The sequence below is a fragment of the Vicugna pacos genome, chromosome 16, assembly GCF_048564905.1.
Source record: "Vicugna pacos chromosome 16, VicPac4, whole genome shotgun sequence".
In the NCBI taxonomy this organism is placed as follows: Eukaryota; Metazoa; Chordata; class Mammalia; order Artiodactyla; family Camelidae; genus Vicugna; species Vicugna pacos.
In genome coordinates this window covers 42,047,836-42,065,017 of record NC_133002.1, presented here as the reverse complement: position 1 = coordinate 42,065,017, position 17,182 = coordinate 42,047,836, and the positions used below count along the sequence as shown (strand labels likewise).

The 17,182-nt window shown below is 47.2% G+C and overlaps 1 protein-coding gene and 1 long non-coding RNA gene across 3 annotated transcripts in view; one reads left to right on the top strand and one right to left on the bottom strand.

The window, feature by feature from the left end:
* Window positions 1-337: 337 nt before the first annotated feature.
* Window positions 338-9,283, top strand: LOC140686137 (uncharacterized). Its single transcript, XR_012059691.1, has 2 exons — window positions 338-1,177; window positions 9,039-9,283. It is a non-coding gene; the product is annotated as an uncharacterized lncRNA (long non-coding RNA).
* Window positions 9,284-9,724: 441 nt separating this feature from the next.
* The window catches only part of PIPOX (pipecolic acid and sarcosine oxidase), an 88,999-nt gene continuing 81,541 nt past the window's right edge, over window positions 9,725-17,182 (bottom strand). For both annotated transcript variants that reach the window (XM_031685346.2, XM_006211936.4), the window contains exons 3-8: window positions 12,583-12,796; window positions 12,126-12,308; window positions 11,447-11,599; window positions 10,900-11,058; window positions 10,235-10,310; window positions 9,725-9,936 (exon numbers count right to left, since the gene is read on the bottom strand). In XM_031685346.2, coding sequence (XP_031541206.1) covers window positions 9,806-9,936; window positions 10,235-10,310; window positions 10,900-11,058; window positions 11,447-11,599; window positions 12,126-12,308; window positions 12,583-12,796 — 916 coding nt within the window. In that variant the 3' untranslated portion in view covers window positions 9,725-9,805. The remainder of the gene's footprint in view (window positions 9,937-10,234; window positions 10,311-10,899; window positions 11,059-11,446; window positions 11,600-12,125; window positions 12,309-12,582; window positions 12,797-17,182) is intronic.

The following is a 17,182-nucleotide window of genomic DNA, read 5'->3' as shown; positions in this document are numbered from 1 at the left end:
GGCTGGAGGGAGATGGATTCCCAAAGGCCTCAGAAGTGGGAAGGACAGGGTGAGCCCACAGCCTTCCTTGGTCATTAAATAAAGGGCCCCATTATCAGCCCTGGGAGAAAGTGCTGCCTTAAATCTAACCTTAATCCTTCTGTTCCCCTTTCATTATCTCGGAGCTGGTTCTCAGGGAAGCTGAAAGATTTCATCACCTTTTACACAGCAACATGTTCCAGACCAGTCTATGATCATTTGTCCTTGCCTGCTACTGCTACTGGCTGCCACCCCAATGCCTTTCATCTTTCCCCAGGAAGTCTTTTCTAAATCCTCCAGGCTGGTGGGTAGTCCGGGACATGCTTGGTAATGTACCAAGTTTTGCAGCATTTGGGGCTGCTGCTTTTCACCTACAGAGTGGTGTCCACGTGCCCTAGTGAAAACAAAACAAAACCAGACCAGTAAAATCTGCTAAACTGAGCGCTTCTGCCACTGGCACTGGGACCTTAGAGAAGGGCCTTGACCTCTTGAGCCTCAGTTTCCCCATCTGTAAAACAAGGTGATATTGTTGGCAGGAACCTTTTGGCTCCTAAGTTCGGGCAGAGACTTTAATGCTGCCAACAGAACCTCTCACCCCCACCTCTTCATCACCCTCGGTGAGGAGCCGCAGGGACGGAGAGCAAGACCCACATGCTGGGAAACAGACGTCTTCTCCCAGTGCGAGAGCTGCCTGGACTTGGTTCCATCCAGCAGCCCGGATGAGCCTCCGTGTCCTCTTCATTTCCTTTCCTTGTCCCTCATGAGTTCTACCTGTCCAGGCAGTGCCCTCCTGTTCCCTGGAAAACCGGGCATATTAGCATATTTATACCTTATTTGCATGACCTCGGCCTCGAGCACAGGGCCTCTGGCTCCGCCCCCACCTGGAGGTTCTTCCTGCTCTTCCCGGAAGCCGCGCCCCTGAAAAGGTTCTCCAGCTGCTGACAGGGCCGAGCCCGTCAGCGTTGACCTTCTAGAAGCATGAGGACCAGCCTCTTTGCTCAGCAACCCAACAACACCATTTCCGGCCCTTTCAAGGGCTCCTGGAAGTCCTCGGCAGGAGCTGAGGCTGACATACCGACTGGGGCTGAGGGGCCCTGCAAGGCCTGTCGGCAGTGACTCGGAGGATGAGGAGAAGGAAATCGATAATAGTTCCCATTTGGTGAGCACTTACTGTGTCCCCAGTACTTAGCACTTTGCCTGCACAATCTCGTTTAATCTCTATCACAACTCTGTGAAGTGTCATTGTCCCCTGAAGAAACTGAGGCTCAGAGAGGTGACGCCCGTTTTAGCAGGGTCCTGAACTCTGTTCCAGCAACTGGCCAGGCGTCTCCCAGCTATTCTGGCCCCCTCAGAGGATGAAGAGGGAGGGGAGAAAGCCAAGAATCGCTGTCATGCACCTCATCTCAAATCACTGTGTGCCAGGTATTCACCAAGGCCGGCCCTTCGGAAGGAAGCACTTCCTGACAATTTGGGGGTGGAAATAACCTCACATTTGTTGTTGCTCCTTAACAATTTTCAGAGCAACCCCCATACATTATAACATTTGTGCTTCAAGAACACTGTGCCAACAATATGAGTAACAGTTCCTCATGGCCCGGAATGCATATTTTAAGCTGTATTCACCTCAGTCTAATTTCATTACAGTACAATGGAACAATCCAGTCCATTCTCTAGGATTTGATCTGGGAGGAGTGATTTCCAGAGCAATAGCCATTTTGGAGTTAACAAGGATGCTAGATTTATTTAGAAGGAATTTTACAGAGAAATTGAGTCTTCTGTAGTGTAAGCCCCAGTGATGGGTTATACATATAAGGGAGATTCCAAAAAGGATGTGTGCTTTGCAATTGAAGTCAGTGACATAAATCTCCCAGTGGAATACTTAAATGTGCAGATAGAATTTGCTTTAGATATCAAAAGTCAGCTATGACAGTTTTACCAAAAAAAAAAAAAACCTCAAAAAGGATATTAAGTTTTGACACCATCCAGGCAAATTATATTTGAGGTGGTTTAAGAGTCAAAGAGTTTCCACATTTTAATAAATTTTTATATGTTTTGTGCCACATCTATGATCTGACGAGATTAAGGAAAGAAGCAAATGGATTTGGGGAAGAGAGGGCACTAGGGAATCTGAAAGTGGAGAATTAAAAAAGAAATCCTGGTATGGGAATACAGCCAATAGCTTCAGAAATATTAGTTCTTTGAAAGACAGGGCAACAACTGATAACCAGGCAAATATAAAACTGTATGTGGTGAAATAGACCTCACGGCTCGTATTAAATCCTAAGGACCGGCATCAGTTGAAGGTTGGCACCCTTGCTTGAAGGCTACTTCTGGCCCCCACAGGAATACTGTCCTCTGGAGAGCACTGCCCTGAAAGGTTCTGCACTAGAAGCACAAGTCCATGGCCTGCCTTTGAGGGTCCTGGAGCTCATCTGTAGGGGCTAGTCTTTCTAGCTGACCATATACTGAGCCACTGGACAGGATTTAATAGTAGAAAAGGAGCTTCTGCCACAGGACTGGCAAAATAAGACTAGAGAACCAACTAAAGTGAGGCAGTCTTGCAGCTCTGTGAATGGGTTCTTAAGGGAACATGTACACATGACAAAAGTACATGTGAAAAAAAAGTGTGAAAACACAGATAAATAAATATTAGAGGGACTTCTGAAAATTAGAGAGAGCTTTATTCAGGGATGTAGGGTTATGGATGAAGTATCTGCATAATAAAGTTTTCATACAAATTTTCTTTTAAGTCAGTGCTGATGTGTATCTGTGTCAAACACCAAAGAAGGTCCCAAATCATCGTATTAGTGTGACTCTAAGAGTAGCTTCTTCCCCGGCATTTCATATATAGAAATAGTAGCCATGGGGTGGTGGGGGTAAACCATGTGGCAAAGCTACTTAGAAACTGCTTAGATTCCTTGTTCAGGGAAAGCCATTCTTAAAGCAGCAGGCGTCTCTTGGCATAGATGAGAGTGGAAGCTGGAAGAGGAACAGATTGGAGGGTGGAACTTGAACAGGGTATTTAGGGGAGAAGGGCAGCAGGAGATGGGGGAGAGAAGAGCATCCAGACACGGCCTCCCATGCAGCCTGGAGCCCTGCAGGTAACAGGTTTAGGCGAGGAGACTCATTGATGAAGGGACTGATGATGGAGTGGGGTGAGGAGAAGCCGGTCATTTAGGATATTTGTGTCATGATTATATACTTTTTTTTTTTAAAGATCTGTAAGGGCGAACATGACTCAGTGGCCAGACTGTGCCTAGCTAATGGACTCGTGCTTTTCATATGTGGTTCCATCTAAGAAGGTTTAGCCCCTTAAGGAAGAAATATTTTTGCTGTTTCAGAGAGTCAAGTGACTGGTGAATTCTCTGAGAAAATGAGAAGGTATTGGCATTAAAAGGGGAGAACTGAGGGTTCAGACATTGCAGAAGGTCTGGGAGGAATAAGTCTCCTGGGGCGGGGGTGATCTTCATCTCCCTCCCCACCCCCACTCCTTGCTCCCCAGTAGAAATCAGCTACAAATCTCAGCTTGTTGGGAACAGATGGCCTTGGCTGACGAATAAGCCACCGCAGGCTGCTCCACCTGTTCTCAGGCTGGAATAATCAGCTCGAGACAAACATCGGCGCTGAAATAACTCATGGCAGCGGGTGATGCGCAGGCACAGATTCCAAAAATCTCTTAAATAGACCCCCTCCAACTCTCTCCCCTCCCCAGCCCCTAGAGGCCATCAGGAAAAGGTAATGGAGCGGAGAAGAGAGAGAGAGCCCCAAACTGAGCATGATGGTGGAGCTGGTGGTGCCTCGGGTGAGGATGGGGTGGGTGCGGGGCTGAATTCTGCTGGGCGGGCCGGCGGCGGGGGCGGGGAGGGTGGCAAGGGAACCTTGCACTTCAGCAGAGCAGGAAGTTATTTCTCAAAAGCATCTGGAGAACGTGGGAATGGTTGGCCCATGTTAGGAACAAGTGTGAGAAGATCCAGCCTGTCGGGGATAGTAGAAAACTGAGAATTTGGGATTCATTTGAATGTGTTCATTAAAGGAGTGATATGCAAATGAGATCAAGCTACTGGGGAATCTCTCGGCAGCTCAGACAGCTCTGCTGGCAGCCGCTGAGGGTGGTGCCTGGGTGCCGGCACTTCTGTGGACTGGTGTTCAGCCTCCCCTCACGTCCTTGATGAAGTCAGCTGGGCTAATGTGCCCTGGCAGAGGCAGATGAGCCCGTCGGGGGAGTGACAGCTCTGGGAAGCAGTGGTGACGGGCAGTGGCGAGGGTAGTGGGGGGTGGGTGCCGGCTGAGATGGGGGTCCGGTTCCTGTGGAGTCAGTCAAGAGAGGGCAGGGACTCAGAAGAATGAGGCTGACTGCTTGCTCTGGGTGCCTCAGGCAGGAAGCTCCCCTGGGTCCAACCGCCTGGCCTGGGCTCTGAGTCCCCAGACGGTGGGCTAGCTGGGGAAGAAGCCTAAAGAACTCTTGGACTCCCCAGTGCATCTCTGCCAGGTATGTTTCACCCCAAGTGGTCCCTGGGGCTCTGCCTGAGGCCTAGTGTGTTCAAGGACAGGACTTGCGCCTGTCATTTAGGTCACACAAACCTGGTCTCCTTAAACTTCGTTGTGCTCACAGAGGTGCCATGGTGGCCCCTGTCCTGCTGAGTGCCTGGCGCTGTGGTTCTCACCTTACTGTATATGAGAAACACTCAAGGAGTTGTTTTTGTTTTGTTCTGTGTACAGAAAGTAAAAAGCTTAGTACAATGAACTTTATCCACCAAACATCTTCAACAGTTATCAACACAGAGTGAATCTTGCTTCATCTACACCCCACTCACTTCCTCACTCCCTTCACTGGATTATTCTGAAGCTGACTCCAGATATAACATCACTTTGTTAAGATAAAGATAATTTGTTTAATATCTATGCCTCAAAGAAAAGAAAAGAACTCTTCAAAAATATAATCATAATACTCATATCATACCTTAAAATTTTATCAATAATTATTTAATAACAAATAGCCAGTCAATTTTAGATTTCCTGGATTTTTATACATTAATAATTTAATAAGTTATATATATATTATATACTTAATGGCACTGAAGTATACATTTAAAAATGGTTAAAATGGTAAAAATGAACTCTACAGATTCACATACCATGTGGGTCTGTTCCTACCACTTTCTCCCCTAATATGTCTGGTGCCTGTTCTAGCCTTGCAAGCGTAGCAGATTTTCTTTTTTTGCACGAGAATAGCAAAATTCCTGCCTCAGGAAAAAGTGAGAACTTCCCTGGGGGCAGTTCTCATTTGGCTGCTCAAGTGGCTCTGTGCTGCGATGGTGCTGAGAGAGGAGCCTGCTGGGGTTTTGGCAGCAGATGTAAAGGAAACCTGGGATTGAGTGGGACTTGAACCCAGCACATTTCAGAGAATCTAAGAAACCTTTCTCTCCTGAAGATGTTGGCCCCAGGAGCACTTTAGAGGATTATGCCCACGTTCCTAGTTCACAGCTGTCTGCCTGCCTTCCTGTGGCTGCTTCTGTCCTCTCCCCTACCCCTCCACTCTGCCCACCTTTTGGATTTGTTCCTCTCTCTTGTGTCCCCCACTCCATGCCTCACTGAATGTTGGTGAAACAAATCTAGTCTAAAATAATGAGCAATCAACTACCCTGATGCTTGGGGCAGGCTGGGCAGGGGCTGGGAGGAAGGGGTAGGGAGCTGAATCATTTATAAAGCTTAATAAAGATGCAGATGAGCATGCTGACTAGGCGCCCCAGAGCTGGGCTTATTCATTATTCAAAGTTATGTAAATGCCACTGGGTCCTGCGTGTTAGAATCCTGCCCCTTGTCCCTGCTGCTTCTTCCTGCCTGACAGATCCGGCCTGCCTTATGTCTCCCCTTCCCCACCACGTGCTTATATTCATTTGCCCTGCCCAGATACCCATTTCAGACCCTACCTCCAGGGTAACACAAATCCTAGATCTCCTCTCTAGCCAGACGTCTTCCAGAGGTTTGTTGGGAGGTCCTGGCTTTCAGGCAAGACTATATATACCCAAATAGATAGGTTTCTCATTTTTAAAGATTTCCAAGGGAAGAATACCATAAGAGTGCTTATATATTTTAATATCTCACAAATCTACTTAGTGGGATGAATTTCCTGAGGTCTGACCTAAATCTCTTGCTACACTGGAAGCCCACCACTGAAATAAAACATCCAATAACCAAATTCTCTTTAATCACTCTTCTGAGAAGTAAAACACAGGCATCAAGTCACTCCAGCCTACTGTCCCTAGAATGAGTCATCCTTGTTGCCTCCTCGTACCTTTCCAGATAGCTGAATCTCCTTCCAAGTTAGATTTATACTCTTTAAGCTCTTAAACCTATTTTGGGATACCAACTCTGGTGAGGGTATAACTTGTACTAACTACACTATGTACCTCCTCTTTTCCTTGTAGTGATTACTGATTTGTATCCCACAATTGCCAGGGTCTTAGGATTCAAATTGCTTTCCACTGACCCTCCTCTCTCTGTACCCAGTCTTGCCCTTTTCCCCCAATCACCTCCTAATTTTTCAGTTTGGTGCAGCTGAAAGATGAAGAATTGGGTCAGAGTCGCAACGGCATCGATTGCCTCTGCTTTCCCTTCTTTTCTGGACTGGCTCTCCTCCTCCCCACCTCCAATCTATTTTCAGCCTGCCTCTGTTTTCCTTAGTCTGGTTGGCAACCATGCGGGCCTCTTTCTCTTTGCTGCCCTTATCTCTCCCCTGCAGCCTGTGCAGACCCCAGCTGCCCCTCCAGAGGTCTCTTATTGCCTGCCCGATTTATTTTGATTTTCTTCCATCTTGAAGATAGGTGGGGTCTGCCTGAAAGTGGATGCCTGGCCACGCTCAAGCAGAAAGGAAGCAAGGAAGCAGAGAGATAATGCTAGTGGGTCTGTTTGGCAAATCCTCCAGTGTTACTAAAACCCTCAAGTTGTCCTCTGAGCCCACCTGCAATGGCTGGTCCTCTCCCCCATACCCATAGACTCTATTCCCTATCTCCCCCTCTGCCCCTCTATGACCCCACCCCACCCCCAATAAAGAAATGCTCAGTTCCTCCCACTTGGGCTTTCTGGACCCATTGCCTTTGGCTCCGGGGGTGTGCAGCATCCCTGTAGGTCCTTGCCTGCCTTCTTGGCCTGCACGTTGCCAGTCTTTTCTTATCCAATTCCTGTTTCTCTCCATTCTGACTTGACCTCATCCCTCCCACACACACCCGTCCTACCCCACATGCCCCTGCCCCTCCTTGCACTCTGTTTCTAGGACACACCGGCTCATTTGTCGAGGCCTTCACCAGCTCAGGCAGGGCTTGTCAGCATCCCCCACTTGTCCTTTCTCAGCCTCCTCTAGACACTGGTCCCCTCCTTTAGCTGTCACCAGCAAGCTGAATAAGACTGGATATTTTGGAAGGGGAGCTGCAGCTGGCTGGGGGAGGAGGGTGGCACTGAGAGAAGCAGAGACAGAGGGAACTGTGGGCAGCCATGGAATGAGAGGCGGGGAGAGGCCCCCAACGTTCTGTCTCCCCAACTTGGCCACGTTGGGAGCTGGCAGGATCTTGATCCCTCTCTGTACCTCATTTTTCCCTCTCTCAGTCATAACACAATACCTTGCTTTACAATTTACTACAGTCTCTTACATACATCCAGATATCTGCATGGCTCACTCCCTTTCTTCCAAGTGTGCTCAAATTCTCCCTCCTCAATGAATCCTACCTTGACATCCATTGATAAGAGCAGCCCCTCCCCTGGCATGCTGTATCTTCCTCAGTCTGCTCTGTGTTTTCCACAACGCACTTGTCACCTTCTAATATATGCCATAACTTGTTTATATGTATTGTTCATGTCTTCTTCTCACTGGACTGTAAATGCCACAAGAGTATTGATTTTCATCTGTTTTGTTCATGGATACACTCACCATGCCTATCACAGTGCCTGGCACATAGTGGAAGCTCAATAAATGTTTGTGTATTGAATGAATGAATGAAGGATCGTACTGAATCCTCACACACTCCTGTAGAGTTGGTCGGTATTATTACTCTTTTTTTATTTTATTATGGTAAAATGTACATAACATAAAATTTTAAACATTTTTAAATGTATAGTTCATTTTTACCATTTTAACCATTTTTAAATGTATACTTCAGTGCCATTAAGTATATTCACACTGTTGTGCAGCCGTCACCACCATCTTTCTTTAGAACTTTTTTATCTTCCCAAACTGAAACTCTGTGCCCACTAAACAATAATTCCTTATTCCCTCCTCCCCCCAGCCCCTAGCAACCACCATTCTACTCTCTGTTTCTATGAATTTGACTAATCTGGGAAGCTCACACAAGCAGAATCATCTAGTACTTGTCCTTTTGTGTCTGGTTTATTTCATTTAGCATCATATCTTCAAGGTTGACTCATGATGTAGTATTATTCCCATTTTACAGATAGGATTATTCCCTTTACAGAGGCTGAGGTTCAGGAAACCAAGAGAGAGCACCCAAAACGCAGTCTTGGCATGGGGCTGATGGGATTGGCTGGCTTTTATAATTCCCAGGAGAAATCAGTGCTAATCATGTGCCTAGGCCTATATGGCAATTGAAGAGTAATTTCCTCTGTATTGTATTTCCTTATTCCCATTTCCCTCTCTTATCCCCGCAGCAATTCCTCGGAACATTTCCACCCCACCCAGTCCCAGTTTTTTTCTTCCCGGAGCACTTTAACTCCTTTTCTCTGGGGTCAGACTGGCTGGGTTTGGAGATCCTCCTGCCTGGGTTTCATCTGAGTGCACTTAACCTTGTTGAGTCTCTGTTTACACCCCTCACCCCTCCACCCACCCTGGGGCAGTTATGAGCCTGTTTCCTTCCAAAGCAATTAGTGCAAGGAGGCCAGCCGCCTCGGTGTTAATGCCGTTTCATTAAGTGGGAGCAATCCTAATGATAATAAAATGGCACATTTAACATTCAAACATTGAACAGGGTTTCTAAGCGAGTGTGTCTCTCTCTTCCTTTCTGGTATAACAGCTTCATCTTCATAAAGACCTGACAATACACCTTAATGAGAGACTGGGAGCTGAGCATCTTTACAGCACCAGAGAGAGGATGAGAACCAGACAAAGAATCCAGAGAAAAAGGGTGCAGTGCATTGAGGGGATAAAGACCCCAAGGAGTCCTGGGGTAATGGATTCTGTGGTGCTAATTTAGATAACTAAAGTCTGTAAGAAATAAGGTCACGTGGAAAATAAAGCCTCCCACAGACTTTCATGCAATGCAGTCACTTATCTGTTTGTTCAACGCATTTTTTTTCAACAAACATTTACTGTGCACCCAAGATGAGCCAGATTTTATGGAAGTTTGTGATAGAAGACGGCTCTGGTTTTATGAAAAAGAACTCCAAGGTCATTAGTGGTCTACAGATCATCTTGCTTACCCTCCCCTGAGCAGCTTTAGTCAAACCTATCCCAAATTCATCGAATGCCTCAGCAAAGAGAATTTTAAGTGCTTTGGTCTCTTTATGCCCCCTCCTTATTGAGACATCCATCTCAAAGTTCCTTGCTACTCTGTGATTATTGAATATCTAATTGAACTTCTGAAGCAAAAAAGTAGTGGGTTTGGGGTGCTGGCTAGGGAAAGAAGGTGAATTCAATTGGCAGGTGTTTGTGGGTGTCTGAAGAGAGGCAGGAGAAAAGGATGACATCTCACATCCTTCCTTCCTTCCTCTGAGAAGTCTTTCCCAGCAAAGGGTTTTATTCACAGCTCCTGTGCGCAGAAGGGAGGCTGCTGGCCAGGGGTCAAAGATGAGCTTTGCCCAGGCCAAGGAAGCGGCTGATTCGAAAAGGTGTCAAGTCATAGGATGGCGTTAATTTCATGCTTAATTCATACAGGATCTTCCCCACAACAGGGGACAGCTTGAAACCATGTCCTGAGGAAAGAAGAACAGGTTGTCAGGCATCCTGAGAGAGACGGGCTGGGCTTCCTGGAAGTCCCCCACAAGGTCCCCAGATAGGGCTAACCTCCCCACTGGCCGCATCCCAAAGCCTGAAGTTGCCTCCCACCATGAGCACCCCTTCTTCTCTGATAGCCCTTCCCAGCCCCCTTATACACTCAAGGTCTAGGCTTTGGCCCCTATTGGTTCAGCTAAAAGCAGGGAAAACACCATTTTGCCTGGCACTGAGGCAGGTCAGCTTTAAGGCACCCCGTCTTCTGCTGCTCAGGCTCACCAGAGAATCCAGCACCAATGACAATATTGTCGTACTTTGGGAGTCGATCAAGGATGAAGTGCTTATCAGGAGTGTTCTAGAAAGAAACAATCACACCTGGGTGAGGATAGAGGGTAGAGGAAGAACTGCAGGCTCAGAAGGGAGGGGCCTCGACTGCATTTCTTTCCAGAAAGAATGAGAATAGGGCACAGGAATGCTTTCTGCATGCCAGTGCCCTAGGTAACTCCATTCACCCGTCTTTCTCATTCATCCATCTGTCTCTTCTTGTATAGAGCTATGAACACAGTAGGCACTCAGTTAATGCATGTAAACTAACTTTAGCCAAGATGCCTCAGGCCCTGGTGACATCTGTCTCTTCTCTTTGTCCCTAAGGCCTGCTCAACTAGAACATCTTGCCAAAAACTCTTTTAGAGCTCTTCTGGGAAACATAGTGAAGGACTGCCAGACATAAGCCTAGTTTCCTAATGAAAAGGAATATGAATAACTTCTAATGGGCCCTCTCTGGTGGAGGTGAACCGACCCGTAGAAATGAGCTCATCTGTGTCAAGTCACAGACTCTGTTGGGGTCAGGTAGAGTCCGGCCTGATCAGCCCAAGGCTGGTCTATTTCATTCCTCTGCTCTCCAGGGCTGCGGGAGGGCCTGGCCCAGCTGCCCACACCCTTACCGTGTACATGCAGTGCTCCATAACGGCAGGTTCGGGCTCTAGGCCAGGTAAGCGATCTCGGACAAAGCGGCTGAGGATGTGAACATCTTTGATGTCTGAGAAAGCTGTGGGGCAGTCCCGCTCCTCGGGATCGGCATTGTTGCCGTGGTGATAGCAGACCTGGCTCCCAATCAGAGCAGTGTGAGCTGGGAGGGCCAGCCCTCATGCACACTCCCCCCCGCCCCGAGGGCAAGCTTATACACAGAATGCCCCCCATCCATCATCCCAGCCTTCCCCAGTCCTGACAGATGCTGTTTGTTGCCACACAAGTTTGCCTAGCTGTCCATTCCCCCACTAACCCTATGTGTGAAAAGGAAGGGCTCCCTTTGCTGGTTCCAGCACAGGTGTGTGGCGGGGGGCTGGGGGGGGAGGCTTGCGCTGCACACTGTAAATAGTGAAGTAGGTTCCTGCTGCTGCCCACTGGGATCTGGGGGAGTCTGTTGAGAGGGAACAGCTGCCGCAAATCTGCGTGGGCCCCTATTAGCCTTCTCTTGCCCTCTTCGCTCACCTTCATCAGCCCTGGGTACTCTCCAGAGGGCAGCCCGTAGATGTGGTGAGGAGCCAGGCTGAAGTCCAGGCCCAGGAAGCATGGAAAGGCCTGGGAAACACCATAGCTTCCAGGAACCTTCTCTCGCCAGTAACACACGTTGATCCGCAGAGTCTTGGAGCAGGGAGAAGAAGTGGAAGATGAAGAGGGAAAGCATTTCTAGGGTCCTGTAGCCCTTTAATATAAGCCCAGATGCTCTGCTTAACTCAGCCATCTTTGTTTCACTCAATTCTCATGTCATTTACATATTACAGTATGTTATAATGCATAAAAATCTCTGAATCTCTGTCTCTTCCCTCGTTCTTAATCTTCTCCCATACTTGCATCCAGTCCTACTTCTCTGTCTCTCCAGGAGTTAATAATACTTCATGTTTATTGAGTGCTTACTATAGGCCAGGTCATCTCTTAAGGTCTTTACATATATCGTTTAATTTAACTCTCCAACAGCCCTATCACCCACTTTACAGGTTATAAAATTGAGGTTTATTGAGGTGAGTCTGCTGAGCCTCAATTTTATAACCTGTAAAATGTCAAAAGTCATCCACTAGAAAGTGGCAGTTCGAGAACTCAAACTCAAGTCCATGTGGGTCCAAAGTTTCTTTTCTTAGGCACCAGCTCTCAGGCTTTCAGTTCCCCTTACCTGGAGAGGCAGCTCAACTCCCAGGGGATGGAGGAGCTGGTTGGTCCAAGGACCTGCTGTGATGATTAAGCTCTTGGCTTTGTAGCTCCTGGAGGTGGTTTTCACCACAACTGGTAGCCCCGGTTTTATCTCCATCACTTTCTCTCCATCACGTACTATGACTCCTAGCTGTTGGATTACATCCTGAAAGGGCAGGAGCAGGGAAGGGCAAACCCGTTATGTATGTGGTTCACCCTAGTGGACAAAGAGTCCTCCAATGAGGGCAGGAAAGAGAGTGCAGAATCTAGACCTCCTCTCCCATATTGTCCAGGGCTAGCAGGGTATATAAAACTCCCCTGCCCAAAAAGTCAAAACTAAACCTGAAAGGGCAAAGACTCTGGGTGTTGGGGAATGGCTGATGGGGACCCAGGTTGCCCAGAGTAGGAGCTGAATTACCCCTAATGTTGCACGATATCACCTGGAGGGCTCTGAGCGCTTTGTCGGCATAGAGAACTCCTCCAGACTTGTCCAACAGCCCCACTTCTCCCCTGGCCAACCGAATATTAGGGAAACGTTGCTTCAGTTCCTCAGATGGAAGATACTGGTGTTCCACTCCCTGACTAGACAAAGTAGCCTGGATTGTCTTTAATTCTGGATTCTCCTTCATTCCCAGCAGCAGTAGTCCAGTCTGCCTGTTGAAAAACACACACACACACACTCACACACCTGGATGAGTGTCTTCATCCAGGCCCTAGGCCATTCTCTCTGTCTTCAGAAAGGGACCTGGAGCCAAGCATCAAGGGGAGTCCTGGCCTCACATTCAAAACACAGATAAAGTCACCTCTATTCTGTCATAAGAGTCCCAGTATTGTTGAGCTGGTTTCCAGTCCATGTGCATCCAAGTCTGCCCTTGGCTCTCATTATTGGTTTGCTAGTCCATCCAACCTCCCTCCTCAGGATCCATCCTGCCCTTGAAGGGATAGAGCCTAAGTCTTCTTTTTTCTCTACAACTAGGACGTAGTAGGTGTTCACTGAGTTTGACGAGTTCTTCCCCTTCCTCCAGTCCCCTGACCCTACTCACTGTTTTGATCTCTATTCTTTATCCCCTTCCCCCTTATCCCACCCTCTGCTCTTTCTTTTCCCTGTCCCTTTTTCTTGTCATATAATGTTTTGTCCCTTCCTGTGTGTCTGTCTATCTCTTGGTGACTTCTCAGAGGCTGCTTGTTCTGTGGAAAGGGTCCTAAATTGGGAGCTCTGGCTCTGGGTCCAGTCCTGACATCCCCTCTGTGACCTTGCTCTAGTTGCTCCCTGCTATGGGCCCCAGATTCTTCCTTCGTAACACAGGCCTGTTGGACTATTGGTGGTTCCACACCAGATGGTACCAGCCCCAACCCAAGGGTATGTGGAAATGGCATGGACTCTTTTTTTTCTTTCTTTCTTTCTTTTTTTTTTTTTTTTTTTTTGCTGTCACAATGCTGGGGGCTGCCACTCACATTTAGTGCGCAGGGGCCAGGGATGCTAAACATGCAGTGCTCAGGAAGATTCCACCCAAATGCCAATAGTGCCCTCATGTCGAAATACCAGTAAATGGTCTCTTAGGGCTCCAGCAATTAATTCAGTGATTCAGTGATTTTGTTTCTCCCTGTACATCCTTCTATGCTTCTTACTCCATAAGAGAGTAAAAGCCTTTTCTCTTTACTGCTTTCTCTCTCTCTGTCACAAGAGATCAGAGCTCCCTTTTTATGGAAACTGATCTAAACAATAGAAAGGTCACTTTGGCCCTTGGGACCATTCCTGTAGTCCCTCTCAGTTTCAGCAGCCACAGTGACCAGCATCAGCCTGACGCATCCCCGAGGTACTGTATATAAAGCTCATAATAGCCTATAATGGAGTCTCATGGATATTACATGCTTCCAAATCCCACATTATCTGGTTGGGGGGATTAAAGAGAAGATTGGAAGGGGGTAGGGACGCAGCGGGCCCTGGGGCCGGTGTCTGTACACAGAGCCGCGCAGCATGCCCAATCCATTTGCCACGGCCCCCGCCTACCCAGCATTCACCACTGGTGAGAAAGCAGTGAGTGCCTCTGCCTCTTCAAAGCTCAGCAAAGGAAACACACTGTAGAAATCCCCACACCAGCAGTCTTTTTCCTGTGGCCCCAAAAGGACTTCACATTGGTTCGCAGGTAATGAAAACTTGCCTAGGAAACTCTTTGGTCAACAGGATAAGTAAGTCACCCAAATGTACGTTCTTGAGCCCTTTGTACCTAATGAGATTGTGGCTAGGTAGAATTCTGGGAAAAACCTGGCTTAATCTTCACCTTAGCAGCCATAATGTCAGACCCCTGGCCCGGAAATTTCAGAGCAGCATATTTTAACCCCCATCTGCAACATACCAGCCTTGGTTTCTCATGTACTCTGAGATTTAGTTACTTTCCCTTCCTTCCTCTGTCCCTCCATCCCTCCCTTCCTTCCTTTCTTCCCTCCTTCCTTCCTCTTTTCCTTGAAATAAGAACTCCTCTTACAAGAATGTACTGTGTGGGGAGAATGAACTCATGCCAAGACAATGGGCAAATCTGTCAAATTATGAAATGCTGAGTGATGTTCTAATTCCCAAGCCATCCTGTGGTGGACGAAGCAGGGGCTCCCCATCCCAAGGAGTAATCAGTGAGCTGATTCTGCCGGTGAATGTAATTGTGCCGATTGTAATCATTTTGCTCCAGCTCTCTGCCCCTGTAGCATTTATTTCTTAGCCCAGATATTGATCTAACAGTAGGAAATTTTCCATCTGAATTTGTGATGCTGGACCCTCCCCTAGTCTGAAGATGCGTTTGGGAAATTCTCATTTTCCGTGGATCACAGCTGAACTATTTGGCCTGAGGGAAACCATGCACTGCTGGAGAAATGCCTTGGATTGGAGAGAGATTTTTGACCATTATGAGCAAATCGGAAATAAATGTAAAACACTGCCTGGAAATGCAAAGGCCTGTCATTATGGGAGATAGGTGAGAGGCTCCTGTGGGAAATGCTTAGAGAATTGGAAATCAGTCAGTCAAAACCGGGATTGGAGAACGGGCCTTTTCCCCCCAGTATGAAGATAGATGACTTCCATGGGCAGATTGAAAATCATTTAAGTGCTTATTTTCTTAATGGCTTTTCCTAGATCCCAATAAACAGTCTGCTCATTCTGCATCAATTTCTCACCCCCATGCTCAGGGCTTCCCTCTCCTCTTTTTCTGCTCAGACCCAGGCTACAAAGTTTGAGGAGGAGAAGGGTGAGAAGGGACAAGGGCATTACAGGAAGGAGAAAAAAAAAAAAAAGACCAGGAAATGACTGGTCAGAGCTGATCTAGAAAGATAGCACCTTGAAGAGAGGCTGGGGTGCCAGGAACTCCCAAGTCCCAGAACACTGTCACCTATGTGGAAAGCATTTGGTACTAACTCTGCCTTCCTCCCAACCCTAGCTGGATCTAGTACTAAGAAGAGGTAATCAAAGATTCCTCCCAAGGGCCTTGTTGACTCCTCTATGGCCTGACTAAAACCTCTAATGATGTCAGGAGTTGGTGATGAGGGATTTCCACCAGTTACTATAGCAGGACAGGAGGCAGGATGGAGTGGGGAAGAATCAGGAGGGGCAGACAGCTCTCCCTGCACCTGCTATGTCCCATCCCAAGCTCCAGCTTTTCCCTATCTGGGTTAAAATTGCCAGGCAAGCCAGCTCTCAGAGTCACCTTGGGAAAGGGACTCCAATAGGGACTTGGTAATGGCTCTGTCTTTGTTGGTTTTCGAGGAGCTCTTGGCGTTTCATCTTCCGCTCAGTGGGGCAAGGTGGAATTGGTTAACAGAGACTGCTCTGGGGAGGTGACGTGGCTGACAAGCCAGACACTTCGCAGACACAGGAAGCAGCAGCTGCGGAGGGGGCCACCAGGTTCTGCCAGCAGCTGTACTGCCTACGGCTGTGATCTTGTCTGATACTGTCAGCTAAGCAGGGGCAGCCCAGGTCAGGAGCTAGATAGTAGGACTCAAAGGGGGAAGGCGGGGTAAGAAAGAGATGGGCCACAGAGCTGGGATTTGCTCTTGGTTTCAGCATTCTGGCTGTACACATCACAAAAGATTCAGGCCTTGTGATCTGACACGTGTCATTGTCTGTTCCCAGAATATATGCAAATATCCTGAGTCCACCCATATTTAGTATGCCACTGTCACAGAAAGTGACAGAACAGAACAAAAAGAATTGTATAACTACCTTAACTATCAACTTGTATAGGTTTTTTTTTAATTGTCAACAAATAGCATTAAGGAAATATGTTCATATCTATCCATTCGATTACGATATTGTGCTGGTTCTTCCAGAAGAACCTAGGAGAATAAGAACCACACAGCTGATGAATCATTTAGAAAATCAGCATTAGGAACAAAAGCTAAAGGAAATGGAATGGGAAGTATCTGTTCTGTGTCTCTACTAAGTAAAAGAACCAAATTAATCAGTATGCCTGAGTAAATTAGATTAGCCATAAGAAAGGTCTCATTAATAATAACAACAACAACAATAAGAGTACCTAGCACTGTATAGAACTGTAAAGATTTTTCAAAGAACATTCACTGTATTCTTCATTTTCCATAAATGGGGCTGTGAAGCATAGGTATAGGCTTTTAAGAGAGGCTATGATATGTCCCAGTCTTTAAATACATGTTAGCAGTCTTCTGACCTGGGATGATTTAGGCATGAACTTGTTTGGAGACAGGGGATGGACAAGGTAACAAGTCCATGGTATTTTCTAAACCAGGAGCCAACAACTATGACCCAGGGGCCAAGTCAGGTTTGCCACCTGTTTTCATCTGTCCCACAAGCCAAGATGATCTTTATATTTTTAAAAGGTTGATAAAAAGCAAAAGAAGACTATTTCATGACATGAAAATTATCAGAAATTTTATTGGAACCCAGCCATGCCCATTTGTTTATATGTTATCTGTGGCTGCTTTCACAATGGCAGAGCTGAGTAATTGGCAGAGTTGAATCGTTGTAGCAGACCATATGGCCTGCAAAGCCTATAACACTTACTGTGTGGCCATTCACAG